We start from the raw sequence: 17002 nt of genomic DNA, 5'->3' as shown, positions 1-17002 counted from the left end.
CTGGGCCCCTCAGTTCAGAAAGGACATTGAGGTGCCAGAACAGGTCCAGAGAGGGCCAGTGAAACTGGTGAAGGGTGTGGAGAGCGAGTCCTGTGAGGAGCAGCTGAGGGAGCTGGGGGTGTTTAGCCTGGAGGAGGCCCATCGCTCTCTACAACTTGCTGGAAGGAGGGTGTAGCGAGGTGGGAGTCAGCCTCTTTTCCAAGGCAATCTGAACCAGGACAAGAGGTCATAGTCTTAAGCTGTGTCAGGGATGGTTTAGGTTGGACATTAAGAAGAATTTCTTCACAGCAAGGGTGATTAAACATAAACACTAAACATGGACCGCCCGGGTGGTGGAGGCACAATACCCAGAAGTGCTTAAGGAAAGACTGGATGTGGCACTCAGCACCCTGGTCTAGTTGACATAACAGTTGGTCATAGACTGGACTCAGTGATCTCAGAAGTCTTTTCCACCTACTTGACCCTGTGATAGTCTGAGTTTGTTTCAAGAATCAAGTTTTCAGCTAGATCATGATAATCTAATCATATGTGTGGAAAAAGAAATCTGCAATTCTATTTGAACTAGGTTTTGTTCAGTTGTGCAATGGAAGTCGAAAATAAGACATGTTAATGCTTAGAATCACGGATGTAAAGGCAGTTCAGTACAAAACCTTCAAATCTGATTCATTCTGCTAGCACATTAACACAATTTATTTCAGCACAATAGAAGCAGAGTTTAGGTAACTTACAGGCAGCTTTAAACACACTAACTGCCTTATTTATCTTTTATTGGTATGTTTGTATTCAGTGTTTCAGTTTCTGAGAGTCTACATTTTTAAGTGTGAAAAAATATTAATTAGGTTAAACAACAATTATTAGTTTTCAGTGAGTCTACTTTAAAGCTGCTCTCAAACTGACTCATCCTTGTCATGTTCTCTGTTACCTCCTCACAGCCTAATTTTTACCTGCATTTTCATTTTTCAGCAAAATTTTTGTGAATCACAAACTCTGCTCAAAACAAATGCTCAAGGACAGATCTTTTTTGTCCTGATCTTGCTAAGCAAGCCTCAGAGTCATCAGGAAAAAAAGGAGGCAAGATGCTTGAGTCACTCATTAATATTAAGCAGTTAAGCTGCTACTTTGAATACTGCCAGAACGCTGAGTTGAACACCTTCCTTACAGTACCCTCAGCCACTGCTATTTTCCCATGAGCTTCTGCTATTCCAAGTACCATGCTATATAATCCCTTTGAAATGTTTTCAAACCTAATCTTAAAATGCGGTTTTCTTCATTTTATAGAGAATTCGTGACCCAGGCTGATCTAGTGATTCCAGTTTCCAGTGTATTTGTCTCCTGCTTATATCCAGTTATTCCTATCTGTCAGCTTGAAACATCCTGCATCATTCTTCTCCAGATTTTATTTTCCTGGAGTTTGCACTGGAAAATATTTCCTGTCAGCTTTATTCTACTTTGAAACACTACTGTAATCTCTTCCTCCAAGGCAAGCTTCTTCATCTTCCCTCTTCACTCCCCTTTCAGGAAGGAAATCCATCCTTCTCACTGCCAGATGAGATCCCATGACTACCTTAGGCATTGACCAAGGCACCTGTGTTTCACATGTAGATAAAGTCCAATTGAAAAAAAAAAATAAAGCCTTCATGCTTTTTATTCCTCTGTTTAGTAACATTTCATTCCTGTTCAGTTATTTAATGATATTTTGGGGTTTGAAATAAATTCTATCCTATGTCAAAAACCTTTAGGCAAGAAATTTTTTTGTAAATGAGTGCAAAAAATTAAGCACCTTTCTAGTGTTTAATGGTCTCACCACAATCTCATCTAGAAAATGTTCTTCCTAGTAAACTGTTACCCAAGCACACCTTCTATCTTATTGCAGTCCTAATCTTCCACCTTTCACATAAAAATCTGGGTACATATTTTAAAAATACCAGAAAGATTTCCCCAATAATAAAGTAAATTGCATCCTGCACATCACTTCAAACCTGTCATTTCTATGAGCAACTGCAGTGACTTGAGCAAGCATGTTATGCAGCCTGTCATTTAAAAGCCATTTCAACAACAGCATTATGGATAACTAAGCACCTTACAGCTGTTTTGCAGATTGGCAAACCTATGAAGCCTGGCATGTCTCACATAGGCATATAAATGTAATATGGGTTACCATGGTTATGGTACTGGGTTGGTTCTTTCAACAGATCTTTTCAAAAAAGTAAGAATTCAAAGCTACACCTGTTCCTGTTTGATATGCCATGTACATAACATACCTTCAATACATGTGTGCTGTTCTTTCAGGTCAGTATTTTTCAGATCAAAATATCTGCTTATCTCTTTGGCTTTCTGCCATGAGAATAAATACCTTCAACATGGCAGGGAAAATAAATCTGGTGTAATTACTGCCCTTGATGGCAATTATTCAAGCAAAACATTACCATAAAAATAACCTTTTATAATCCATGTTCAATAAAATCTTTCATAATATGTCCGTTATTATCTAGAGAAGTATTTTATAGAGATCTTATTTTAAAAATGTCTCCAATCAAGGTGATTCCATAAATAATGCTTTTACTGTGGTTTATAAGGTATCTTGTGTCTCCTTTGTGACGTAAACTGGTTGTTATGGAGATGGTGAAATATCAACCATTCTTTGTGAGACTGAGCAAGATCAATTTTAGACCCCTTACAGCAGCGTATTTTCTCTGTTCAGCTATAATCAGCCTTCCTTAGCAATAAAAATACATGCATAAAGATTATTTAATGTTTTAAAACAAATGTTTGCACAATACTTTTAGCTCTTCAACCTACAGAAATAGACCTGTGTGCATTTGTAATAGATAAATTCCATCCCTAATTCCCCAAAACTCATATGGCCTTTAACAGAAAAGAGGCTTATACTGTTAAAAGGCTGAACAACTTACAAACAAACAGACAACTCCTCTTTCAATCCTTGTTTTTAAATTTCATAATGCATATTTTTCAGAAGTACTTTGTGTTCCTTAAAGCAGGGAGTGCAAAGATTGATACCATTCAGCCCAAAGTCTGGTAAAGTACAAACCTTTGTTCAACAGTATGTTAAAACTTTTTAGAGCTTCATGAAATAGAAGGCAAAGGGTTATGTCTGGATAGCAGTACGTAAAATTATGTAAGATACTTGAAAATGGGCTAAGCTACCTGTATATTATTTTTATCAATTTTTAAATCTATGCTAGCCCATCTGTCTAAGTTTAAATGTCCCCAGTTAATGATTAAGGTTAAAGAACACATAGGTCAGTCAGGGTTTTGCAGTGTGCAAGACTGTAGCAAGACTGAAAAGAAGGAATTTCTCCTTCTCCCCCTATTCTGTATTTACATCATGGATGAGCACCCTAAAACATACAATATTTGACTGGAAAGTCATAACATTCTTAGGACCCTCAGTTATTTGTAGATTTGCTGCAATTTTATGGAAACACTATAGAGAAGAAAATAATGATTATTAGAAATCCATTTTGTATACTCTAATAGTATATTACTTTTACTGAACAGAGGACAAGATGTAAAGCAGAAACACAGCCATAAGAGAGGCAAGAAAAGATCCCTTGCTACTATGGGGAAGTGGCAACACAGTGTGTATTGCTATGAATGGAGACAAGCCAGACAGGCCCATTTGCCTACCTCAGGTGCCATCCAAAAGGGTGTTCCCACTGAGGTGTTTCTACGCAGCCGTGTGCTGGTGAGCTGGGCTGAAACACCTGCAACAAAACAGATCAAAGAAACTTGGCTTCAAATTCACTGTCATTTTGATAACTTTATTTCAAGTATCTGGAAAACAAACCCCAAAGCTCTGAGCACAGCTGCAGAGTGCCTGGCCAAAGTAGGTGCAAATTATTTGATTGATTTCAGCTTGCTGTTTTCTTCAGAGTTGCTCAGAGATTTTTTTTTTTTTTTGGTGAATGACTCGCAGTTTGAAGCACTTTTAATCAAACTCAAAATTTCCGTTGTCACATAAATATCCCAGATTTCTTTTTGCTGTTTTTGTAAGTATAAATAGGAATTACTAAAATTACAACTTGACTTTAAATTTCTGTTTCAGAAATGTACTGCCTGAACATCACAGGCCAGGAATTTGCTCACTAGCATACTTGTAGATGCCCCTGTTCAACAAAACACTTATATACCTGCTTAAATCTTTCCCTAATGAGAAAAGCTCAGAAGCTCAAGCTCACACTGCAGCTTGTACTTAGGGAATTAAACACATACTTAAAACAAAACATTAGCTTCAGAGCTTTGCTGACTGGGGCTGGACTACTGAAGCACAACTGAAAAAAAACCAAAAGAATGAACTAGAGTGCAAACAAATAATGTTAACAAATCACAATGAACTTTGACAGCAAATCTTCTGTGCTCTGGTCAACATATAATTGAATAAGTTCAGTTCAGTAGCCTTCCAATGAGGTGACACAAAGCCAATATTGACTTAGAAATATATTTTGCTTTAATATTTTTTAAAAACAAAAGCCACAGTGGTTTGCTCTTTTGGCATTACCCAGACACAAAAATGAGCAGAAATACATATAATACACATTTACTGCTGCCAATAAATAAAAAGTTATTTATTGGCAGCAGAGATTCATAAGTTAAATAGCTTGATTTCTGATTCCAACATTCAATTTTATATTTGTTTTAAATTTTTCAGTGTAATTGCAAGCCTTCAGTGATTTTGCGAGTCATGCTGGGAAACAGTTAATGGCTAGGACATACAACAAGTCTCTGTTCGTTTCACTGTGATCTCTCTTCAGCCACCTTAATTCACAGCTGCTGTCTAGGGATATTCCAAAACAGTACAGAACACTAAAGAGCTGAGAGAGGGTGGGCATGAGCATAAATGAATAAGTTGCTGACATTTAAGGTTAATTTACTGTGACCATCATTTATTCAAATATATTATGCTCTTGACAGCAGTTGAGGGAAGAAATGTGTGTTATGTTGAAAAAACAAGCTGTAAAGTCATCCAGTAAAGAAAAGCCTCAATTAAAGATATCTGTGTAACCCTCTCTGTGACCTAATATCCACATGTACAGCCTCGAATATGAAGTAGCTTTTTTAAAATCAAGATTTTGCCTCATTCTCTCAACTGAATGGATAACATTCACTGAATAGGTCACACAGTTCTTCTGCAAAGCAGGACAAGATGTTTCAGACTGACTATAGGGAAAATGAGGAACTGAGTTTGATGTAAGTGACCCTCCAGCATCATAGTCTCCAATTTTTTGTCATTCAACTCCCTCAACTGGAGTCCCTTCTCTTCCTGAATTCCTTGCAATTTCACCATTTACCTTCTACTTTCTGCGAAAAAAAAGAGACAAAACAGTTCTACAAACAATATCATCTGTGACTCAGTCCCAAATCATTCCCAGTGACCATTCTGTGGCTATAGCAGTGGACTTAGACAGGAAAAATAGCAACTTAGTAAAAGCTTGGTGCCTGATACTTCTTTAGTCAAAAAGCCTATAGATATATGGGTATTTCTTGGCATTTCCTGACTGTTAAGCATCAGGGAACACTTGAGATAAGTCTCTTTTTTTTCTGAGCCTGTCATATTTGTTGTGATTTTCTAGTGCTACTGTCCTAACTTACAAAGTAAAACCCCTGAAACCTAAATATGGAATCAGAGAGATCCATGGGACACCAGAAAGACTGGAAGTCTCAGTTTCCTTGAATGTGTCACTTGGGGTTGGAGCACACTTTAATACATCTGATAAAAACATTATGCTTTGGGGAGAAAAGCCAACTTTTCCCCTAACGGAGTAAAAACAAAGCTCAGACTGCCAAAATTCCCCCAAATGAGAAGGGATCTTCCTCTCTTCTATTAGGTCAGGGACTCACTCCAAGTTTTGCTTCAGGTCATATGTTTCTCCTAGCACTATTTTAATTGCTGCCTTTACAATTCAAAATAATGAAATTTTGTCCCTAGAAGATACTAAGGAATCTCTTATGCAACAACTTACTTTAGCATCTTCAATACATATGTGTGTTAAATTTATAATACCATAATATCACCAGTATACAATTTTCTTTCCACTGCATACATTTAATAATTTAGGGTTTTTAAAAAATATTTGCAGATTTTTTTTTACATATTCTACCCTACTCTCATTTTGTGAACATTTTTATTTACCTTCATGCACTGCTAAACATACATATCATCCATACACTATTTTCAGGTGATTACTTTATGCGTTATATGGTTTCATTAATAAATCATATTACTAATGATCTGTTTCTGTTACTTTTAATAAATTGTCCACTCCCTTGCATACGTATGCGAGGGACAAAAGCATTTTTTTTCTTTCTAACTGCATGTTCAAAGGAATAAAATTTGAACTGACTTTAAACCTATTGCCAAGTGCCTTTCTACTATCCTCCCTCTCTTTCTCTCTCTTGTTTCTTATGACGTATCCAGACTGGCAATGCTCAAGTCTAAGAGCAATAATCACAAATTAAATGGATGTTGAGTTTTGGACCCAAGGGACTATTTTACCTTCTGCTCAGAGAGGAAAAAATATGCTTAAGGCTATCAAAAGCTATTTCAGAAAGAATGTTTCCTTTTCATATGCAAAAGACAGAATATCTGAATTTAAATTAGGAGGACAACTGCCCTGAAACTGACATTTCTTCTGAAATGCAAAAGAGCTTTGTAAATAAAATGCTAGGTTCAGAATTTTAATAATTATTGAATTAAGTTTAAGCTTTTAAAAATTAAAACTCTATTACTGATTTTAAGTTAGAATTTTTATTCTTGCTGTAATCAGATTCCTTTTGCATTTTTCCTTCTTAAAATAAATCTGAGTATGCTTCTGAAAAAGTCTCACTGTGGCATTCTGCCTTCCCAGGGGAAAGTAAACAGAGCCTTTGGCTAAACTGCATGTATCAAGAAAACAAAGGGGAAGTGGTCATTACCAAAATCAACGAGCTTGACTCCACCTTCTGTTGTCAGGAGAATGTTGTTCCCTTTCACATCACGATGAATGATCCGGTTATTGTGTAAATGCTGAAGGCCCTATATACCAGCAGTAACAAAAATAAGTTTATTCCCTTATTTAAAAACAATTACCCTGCTATTAGTGAATGTAATGAGGAAAATCTGCAAACACTCTACAGAAACAGCTGTCCACCAGATTATATGCCTTTATACAACCCCTGCTGTTATAACAGACCATGTAATATTGTTCACATTACCACACTCTATAAATAGAAAATGAATGTATGCAATAAGTGAATTGCACCTTCTGCTGTCATTCCAAGCCCAATGAACATCTTACCAAGAGAGCACCATACAAGATGTATGAGATGATAGCTTCATCCAATCTTCGGCCACACTTCAGCAGGCCTTTGACAAGCTCTGTGACAGAACCTCCATTGCACAGCTGGAAAGGGGGAGTTGTGCAGAGGGAAAAAAAAGCAAGACAAGTTCTCAGTTACTCAATATACTTGTTTAGGCTATGAACACCTACCATGCAAAACTGTGCTACAACACAAGTCTGGAACAACAGACCTCATTTTATTGGCAATGTTAATATAAATCACGGCAGCCTGAGTAAAGGGAGGGAAGAGAAAACTGAACATTATAAAATGTAACAAAAAAGATAAAAATAATATGAACAGGACTGCATTTCAGTGTTAAAAGAGGATTCATAAATCCAGTTTACATTATTTGAGTATTTTCACAATACATGCATTGTCTTTTTGAAAAAATCCTTCTGTGCATAGCCCAGACAGAAAAGATTGATGCTTTTGATAACTGGGAAGCAACAAATTAGTCACTTTAAACTTTCACTTCATCAGTGCTCCTGATGGCATGCAATATAAAATAGACAGAAGCCATATCTCTATACTCAGATTTGATGCCATATACTGTCAACAGCAGAGAAACATTGTAATCCAGAGAAGCAGCTTCCTGCAACCATTTGCATCTTGAAAGATTTGCATCTTTCAAATGGCTTTTATGAAAAACTGTGTATCAATTCAATGACTGATTTCTGTTATATGCCAATACTTGCCTTATTACTAACTTCTCCTTGCATCAAAAAAAAAAAAAAAATTGCACTAGACTAGAAATTTGAGTTAATGGAAAAGGACCTTGAAGCAAAATGTAATCATTTAAAGCATTGATAAGTTCTGTAGGAATTTGACTTTATTTTTTAATTTGTTAGCAGGGAATGTTTTTCCTATCTTTAATAAATTTGTAGAAGCATTCAGGTCAATATCAATTATCAAATGTATTTACATGGAACTGCAAGTTTTTCTTCCCATGGTTAACCATTTGCTGACAAGACATTAAGCTAAAGTTTTCTTTGTATTGCTTTCATAGCATGAAATGTTCTGTTTGGACAGACTATACTAAATTTATCTCTAGCCGACAGATAAAATATTTTAAAGTATGCCTTAAGTTCAAAAAAAACCCAAGTTGGTTGCAACTGAAAAATAATACAGACTGACAGCTGTTTGGTAGGATATGGTAAATGAATGCCTGACTCAAAAATATATCCCACAAACACTACTGCAGCTGTCTGTGATGCTATTCTTGAAACTCAGCAAAGACCTCTAACAAAATGAATTTGAATTCTTCATTACCACTTTTTACACAATGGTAATACTTTAATAGTTGGAGAGATTACATTTATATGAAAAAGTTGAGAAGTTTGCTTTACAGTTTTCCAAGACTTGCATCATCATAAAAATATTTAAGGCGTTCACTTTTGCCACCCTTCCTCATCACAAGCATTTATCAAAGTAAGGTCCTGTTTGTAGTGAGTAAACATGGCAAAACTATGCCTAAAGGGAAAAAAAAGCCCACCTTTTTATTACAAATTTTGGAAGTCACACATCAAATATATGTATTTCATCAAAGACTCAGGGATGAAAGTCTGAATACTTTGCATATTCCCTTTTACTGAAAATGAGCCATTAATTTATAATACCACAAGTCTCTGCTCTGCATGCATAAATCTATAAATTGCTGTAAATTCCAAGGCAAGGAATACTTTGGGTTGTCCAATAAATTTTTCCATATAAGGAAAACAAATTTTTTATTGTATCCAATTTCTTCCAAACTTTGGATTACGTGCACCAAAAGCCATTTGATATGCACATACTTAATTGATAAAGTACACACACATACATCTTTGCCGCATCCCCGCCCCAGACCACTGTCCCAGATATCCTCAGCCCTGGGTAGCTCTCCTGTGGGGTGAGTAGGGCATGTGGAAGCACTCCCCACTGGGCCCCGAGGGGCTTTGGAGAGTGCTTCATGGGTTCTGAGGTCGCTGCTGATTCCAACGGTGAATAGGAGAGGCACTTGTTGGGGGCAAAACGCCTCTGTTTATTGAGATCCTGAGGGTCTAACAGCATGCAAAGGAAGCCAGCCAACAAGAGCAACTGAGGGCTGCTGGCAACATGTTATATAGGGAGAGGGATGGGAACCAATCAGCCAATGGGGAAACATAAAGGAGGGGCTCTTGTGGGGATTGACATGTGTGGAATCCAGTGAGGGATGGACAGGGGAAGGGCCCCAGGCCCTCATCCAATCACTCGGCACCCTGGATGGAAGCTTCTAGAGGTGGGGAAGGGACACTGAGTGACGGACAAGGCACCTGGGAGGGGACAGGGGAACAACTCAGCATATTCTGGGGAGACTGACACATGAGGGAAGGCGGGAAAACTCAGGGAGAAAACAATACAATATGGGGGTACCATGACAGAATGAAAACGTAATAAAACATATTAAAACGCAATTCCACACATCTTATTCAAATTCTACATTCAGTTTTATTTCAGAGTATATGATGATTTTGTTCCATAAAATTCTCTCATTTGGCACTTAATGAATCTTCAAAGACAAGAATCTTTTATTAAAAAACACAGAGGAAACCAAGCCCAAACTCAACACAAAGACAGCATGCATACAAAAAAAACCCAACACCAAATCAAAAATACTAAGGTCACTTTTCAGCAGTTACTGAAATTTGAGAGGAAATACATTCAAAAGTTGTCATTCAAGCTACATACTGCTCCAGTACATCTAAGTTAGATGTTCTCTTCAGATTCCAGAACTTGTAGTGGAAATAAAGACTCCCTATTCTGATTCTAGTCATCATTCAAGAATGGGGAGTGGAATTTTTAAAACAATCAATAATTAAAAAGTGAATCCTAGCTTTTACCATTCTAGTTATGAAAGAAATTAATGCTTGAATGATTTGTTACTGCTCATCAGATCAGTAACTGCCTGTGCAGAGTTCTGCATCAATTAAGCCTAGAAAGAAATCCTCATTTTACAACCACATTTGGCGGTCACTTAACTTTGGTGGAAACAAGACCACCAAAATACATTTGACATTGTAAGAGTACTGATTGGCACTGAACAAGAAAAGTGAATAGGAGGCATTTCTGTTGCTAGGTTTCCAAAAACAAGCAGCCCCTAGTTTAAAATTACTATAAAGCAGACTTTCCCATTAGACTTTCTCTGTTCACTTTTGCAGTAAGCAGCTTATTTGTTAACTGCCCTCGATGCCACTACTTCATTATCTTTTGCATTCCTCTCAAATGCTTGAGTTCTCCAAAAAGTTTAAATTAATGTCTTATCTAATGTTTCCTCTAACAAGAAAAAAAAAAAAAAAAAGAAAAAGGAGAGAGCTGCCTATTTTGGAGGCAGAATGTAGCAATCCAAACAGAAATTAAATGCAAGATCATTTCCTATCAAACAAATTTTGAAGTTTGGATGTGATTTTCAACAGCAGGCTACAACATATCATCTATCAGAAAATCATGAAAGCCTGTGACTTTTTTAGCAATTACAAACAAAAATCCAACCACATATACTAAGGTAAGATGTAATATTGTCAAAATGTTTTTACCTCAAGTACTAGCCAGAGCTGTCCTCCCACATATTGATCTGCTTTGTAAAACATCCCATAAAATCTAACAACATTAGGATGATTGGGAAGAAACTGCAAAATATTATATTCAGCTTCAATTTCTTCATCTACATCCTAAATAAAAAACACAAAGACAGTGACTCTAAATAAAGCAAGAACAAACTCTCACAGATAAAAAGAACTAATTTTTTCTTAGCTTGTACTTTTAGTTTTATTTTAATGCAGCTGAAAGCACAATATACTGGACATTTAATGCATACAGAATTGTCCCACTTGTGTTCTTCTTACACACAAAAAAGTGAAACCTGTGTAAATCACACAGTTGTTCTTCAAGAATTCTTTCAGTACACAATATACTTAACAAGAAAATTAAAAATTATACCTAACTCTGCTCAGTTGTCTAAGTGAGAAATTTAGCCTGTTTTAATCTGTTTTAAATCATGCATGTTTTTAACATGTGAGCTAATGTAAACACATGAACCTTTGACTTATTCCTTTTTCTATGGTCATCAGATAGGACTAAACAGAGAACCATTTCACTAAGCGTCAAAGGGGCCATCAATAAAACCAAATACATTCTTGTGACCAAAGATATGCATCAGAAACAATGAAAGACAAAACAACCACCTGTAAAAATAAGAAAAGGTTACTAGGTATTTGTTAATGAAAGAATTCTGTGACAATTACAGAATAATGTTTATACCAGCACACAGGCCACAACTCAGAACAGTGCTTAAGTGCTCAAAGTTTCCTCATTTCTGCACAGACTTGGCTATTAGAAAATGTAAGCCTGTGCTTTCTTCAGATCCATCCATACAAGAGAAAACCATGATTAATTTCAGTAGTAGTTGATGACAGAAACATAACATTTTTTAGTAAATATTTTAGCCCAGCTGTCATGATCAAATTCCAGCTTGATCCAGCCTGAACCAGTAAAATTTTCCATTGAAAACTAGGGCCTTGGTTCTCATGGGAAGCTAGACATTTAATATCCACTAAAACCAGAGCTGGCGCAGAACTACCTCAGAGGATCTGGGATGTGCTCTTCTCTTTTTATCTTAATTATTGCCACACATTATTATCTGCTTATAAAAGGTAACTCTAAAATATCCTAAAATTCACAGTGTTTATATGATGGGAAAAGTAATTCTTTAGGGAGTACACAGAATAAAAAAAGAACATTAAATCTAACAGCATCTTGTATTTTCCCTGCTACAGGAGGCCCTATGAGGAATGCCTCTGTGCCTTCTCATAATTTGCATGCTCCAAGCAAAGATAACTAAATTTGTAGCAGAAGAATTACATAGACCTAAAACAGAAACTAGGCAAATACTGTCCCCAAATAAGATTATGAAATTCTAAGTTGCCATTCAGTTGCTGGTACTTAATCCCTTCTCTTAATGCATTCTGAAAAATTGCTCCCTTCTGGATGTTCTCAATATCTTACACATTTGATTTACATTTCAACTCCAAGAATTCTTTTAAATTAGCATTGAAGTTACAGTTTAAGATTTTTTTACTTACACTGACAGGATCCAGAATCTTTACTGCTGCCAAGCTTCCATCTTTCTTATTAGCAACCTTGTAGACTTTACCATAAGTGCCTTTCCCAATAGTCTCTATAATTTCCCAGGTATCTGAGGGATCAGCTAATGATTCTAGTCCAATCATACTGGAATTATATTGAAACAATCCATACAATGGCTTCCTGGAAAATAAAGCAGATATGCATACAGTGGGAAGCCCTAAGTAACTCGGTACTAAAAAAGGCATTTTATGATAAAGAAATCAAATATTGTCCTAATTTAAGAAGAAATACAGATGGATTCAGAAAAGAAAATCAGACAGGAAAGTAAGATCACTCAATGGAAAGAAAACACTGGAGACTGCTTCTCTTTCCTTACTTAAGTGTATTATTTGCTTCAAACATTGTCCCATACACAGCACCATTCCAAACACATTTTAACAAGTTCTAACAAAATCTACCCCTCCCTCTACTGCACACTCTTAACAGACATTTTACACAACTAAATTAACACAGCTCATGAAGTGAGGTCTTATTTCTGGTTTTAAAAAGATATATCAGGGTTTTCCCATAAATATGTGTAATGCTCCCTGGAGATTGCCAGACAGGCATTCAGTAGGTATAGCCTCATTATATCTGATATATATACAACAGGGCTACATACAGCTAACAAAAGTTAAGACTGGGCTGGTTGGTATCAAAATACAAGCCAACTTGAAAATGAGCAACAGGTACATCACTGGGGTGATGTACCTGCAACAACCTGTTGCAGTTGTTTCTCAACAACTGCACTTGGCTCTCTCTCTGCATTCCAGCCAGAGTGTTTTATGGTCTGTCACACTGGCTGAACACCTCCAGAAGATCTTCATGTGAGGGGACTTGCTTCCCCAGACACTCCTGAATGGATCCTGCAGCAAACGGACCATTGCAGCCTATGCAAAGGGTTCCTTTTCACTCTGAAATTACATATATGGTAAGTTCTGGTGATTAGGAAAATGACAATACCATTTTAGGATTTCATGTTAAGTAGTGAGAAGATACATCATCCTGAACTGGAATTATAGAAAGGAAAGATGACATTTAAGATGGTATTAACTTTCCCATATTAATCATTATTAGGGAAGCTCACTGGTTGATGGTTGCTCTGAGAAAGAAAATTTTTTGCCCATTTGGTGGCTGTCAGTAGGTATATTAGCTATCTGTATGCTTAACCAGGAGATGTAAAGTCCAAGTGTGTGATCATAGGAGTGTGATTGTTACAAAGGCAACTGAAGACAACATCATCATTTGACTGCAAAAGTTCCCAATTTTTGGAGATGGATCAACAAGTACCTCAAACATTCATTTACACTTTAAGGTTTGAGCCATTTCTTTCTAAGCATACCTGATAGTTCCAGATATAATAATTTTAAAAACTTGCTGTCTTACCTTTTCACCATTTCTAACATCAGTGATTACCAGAGAAAACCTTTATTTCCCTCCTTGGTAAACCTGTATTTGCACCAAAGCTGGTACTAAATAATGTATGAAATTGCTTTGGTCTATTCACCAAAAGAAGGCAAAAAAAAAAAACAAAACAAAACAAAACAAAAAAAAAAACAGAGTCAATATAATTTTCTGCTATAATAATGTATGTTATTAGGACACTTCTTCAATACTTGATCCAATTCAGCATGCTGCAAATAAAGAACAGTATGCTGAACACATAAACTTAGTACATCAACAGAGAAGGAGGTGAGGTGAAAGACTTCTCTGAAATCAGTGAACAGACTGTACTACATGCACTGAAACAGCAGCTACAGATATGGAACTCCTGATAAGCCAACCTCAAGAAGAAGGTTTGCAGGGTGGGTGTGGTGGAGGATACAAACATGGGAACAGTTGCACCTCACAACAAAAACCAACACAACAACGTATTGAACACGTGGTTTTAATGCTTTAAGTAAAATGCTAGAGATATTCACGGGTAAAGAAAGAGAGGAGAATAGTCTGGAAATAGCTTTGATACAACCTTACAAGGAAAACAACGACAGATTGACATTAAGTTCTCTGTCACTATAACAACTACCCTATCACACAGATTTGCCAGAAAATGATGCATAGCACTCTTTGTACCAACACAATATTATGATGTGTCCCTCTAAGCAATTGTTGTGGATAAATACATTTTTTCTTAAAAAAAAAAATCTGATGCCATTGCCTGCTCTTGTACTGAAAATTATAACCCTTAAAATCGTATATCCAAACATTTAATTTCATTTACAAACATTTCACTTCAAACATTGCATTTACATTAACATTTCTTTGTACCAGAAGACAATGTTGGCAAAATAAAATGTAATGAAAAATTTTTACAGATGGAGTCATGACGGATGACTGGGAAAAAAAATCTTTTGCGAGCATTTCTGTGCATTGTGATAACATGGCAGCATTTACAGATGGAATATTTATGCATTACATGGAATCAGAGATGTGAAATTTGTACGATAAACCTCTTCTGTTTAAACCAAAACAAACTCCTCTTGAAGTCAAGTAATGCCTATCTAAATAAGGTTCTACACCTGTCATCAGTAAAAGTACCTTTTGCATCTATGACATCATTGCATTCCTACAACATAAGTCATTATTTTACAGTTCAAAATAACAAAAGAACAGTATCTGCTATATCTTCAATAATGTAAAATCTGGATTTAAAAAACCTGAAACCACCACAAAATGTAAATATTATGGGGAATGGCTGAGGTTGTGAAGTAAGTTTGTGCCTTTCTTTTTCTATTTCCTGATTTGTTAAGCTTCAGAAATTAAAACATCCTTGTTTTAACAAAGGCTGCCATTCACTTTTAATTTATACAGTGAAAAGTTATGTATGAACCCAACCACTTCTGCAACAGCCACACATTCAGAAGATCTTAACACTAAAATACTGCAGCTGAAATTTATTTAAGAAGAAACTTCTCTTACTCCCTTCACGTAATGCCTCACACATCTCTGGGCTTTGAAATGATGTACAGAGAGTGGCTTCTAGCTGTAAAAACTTAGCAGTACTCTCCCCAGAAGAAGCCTCAACATATTAGAGACCTACTAATTACAAATATTTCTGCCATCAGTTGGAGAAAACTTCTTAGTGGTTAAATTTGTTTCTTGTAGGCAAGCAAAACAGACAACACCAGATGCTGAAAACTCTACTGGCATGCAATTAACTCTACTGGCTAGGGAACACATTTCAGAAAGCTATTTGGGACTGTACATATTTATGCAATTTGAGGCATGACTACATGCCATGATCATACCCCTAGCACTCTACCCTGTTTTGCATACTTGAGAAAAGACAGAATGAAAGCACAAGGCCAACTGATGGAGTCTAATCAAGCTGCTCTGAGGCTGTAATAGGGACAAAGAGCATGATAGTTTCCTCTAAGAGATAGTAACTTAAATATTGAAAAATCTGACCAACCAAGACAAATATTTATTCATAGGCTTCAGCCACTGACACAGTTTCTTTCTTTTATCCACAAAAAGAGATACTCCCCATCAAAGTAAATTTCATTAGTCTCTCATAATACCTGACTTCTTCTATTTGTAAACCTTTACTGTCAGAACAAATTAAATCAGAGGGATGGTAGACTAACTTAAATGGCAGTCAGACAAATGTGCAAGCAATATTTTTATACTTTGAAAGAAAATATTTGTCTCGAAAATCATCATTATAATCAATGACTGCATATTATCATCCCTTAACAGTATCCCCAGGATAAACAGACTACATGTATTATGTATGTCCTATAAGATATCATAAAAGAAGTATAGGTTACAGACAGTGCAGAAATCACTTTTCCATCTGTGAACCACAGCCTTTTGACTGTTTTCCACGGCTCTAAACAGTCTCAGAAAAGCCATATGGAAAAATACCTGGTGTCCCAGAAGTTCTACTGTGATACTCGCCTAGGTTGTGAAAACAAAACAAAAATATCCAAACTCATATAGAACATGCAGATATTGTAAATGAAATAATTACAACTGGAATAAAATCAGCAACTTTTCCTCAGAAATTTATTATCTCTCTTCCTCAATTATTATCTATCAATTATTAGCTCTCTTCCCTAATTTATTAGCTCTCTTCCTCAAAAATTATTGGAAGAAAAGGGACTCATAAGCCGGAGAAACAGCTTTACAATTATTGTTCTATTTTCACTACCACCTCACTCAACTCCTACACAACAGTGATTCCCTTCTACATTCCAAAATGCACCCTCTTCTACCTTACAGCAAGATGCATTGTCTGTAGAGATTTTAGAATTAGAGTCTCACTTCATCCTGGTGCTTTCTAACAATACACATTACTAACCAGTTTTGAGTTCTCTTATAGCTGGTAGGGACATGATACCAACACCAGCCCATACCAGTGAAAGCAGTGAAAATATTGCTTCCATACAAATAATTCATGAACAAAGCTCCTTTCTGCAATGCTCCATTTGTCTTAGCCCTCTTGTATGTCTTGTGAAACAGCTGGCTTATGCACTTCTGGCATTTACAAACACTGTGGAAGAGTAAGAATGAAGTATTCAAAAGC

At 36.3% G+C, this 17002-nt stretch overlaps 1 protein-coding gene across 7 annotated transcripts in view; it reads right to left on the bottom strand.

The window, feature by feature from the left end:
- Positions 1-17002, bottom strand: part of MYO3B (myosin IIIB) — a 198072-nt gene that overhangs the window by 159704 nt on the left and 21366 nt on the right. For all 7 annotated transcript variants that reach the window (XR_012056978.1, XR_012056979.1, XR_012056980.1 and 4 more), the window contains exons 4-8: positions 12432-12615; positions 10887-11021; positions 7296-7400; positions 6934-7033; positions 3649-3725 (exon numbers count right to left, since the gene is read on the bottom strand). Coding sequence is in view for 4 of the 7 variants with exons in the window: in XM_072932222.1 (XP_072788323.1) it covers positions 3649-3725; positions 6934-7033; positions 7296-7400; positions 10887-11021; positions 12432-12615 (601 nt within the window). In the remaining 3 variants the exon portion in view is untranslated. The remainder of the gene's footprint in view (positions 1-3648; positions 3726-6933; positions 7034-7295; positions 7401-10886; positions 11022-12431; positions 12616-17002) is intronic.

Source organism: Taeniopygia guttata, chromosome 7 (assembly GCF_048771995.1).
Source record: "Taeniopygia guttata chromosome 7, bTaeGut7.mat, whole genome shotgun sequence".
NCBI classification, from domain to species: Eukaryota; Metazoa; Chordata; class Aves; order Passeriformes; family Estrildidae; genus Taeniopygia; species Taeniopygia guttata.
This window is presented reverse-complemented; position numbering and strand designations above follow the sequence as displayed.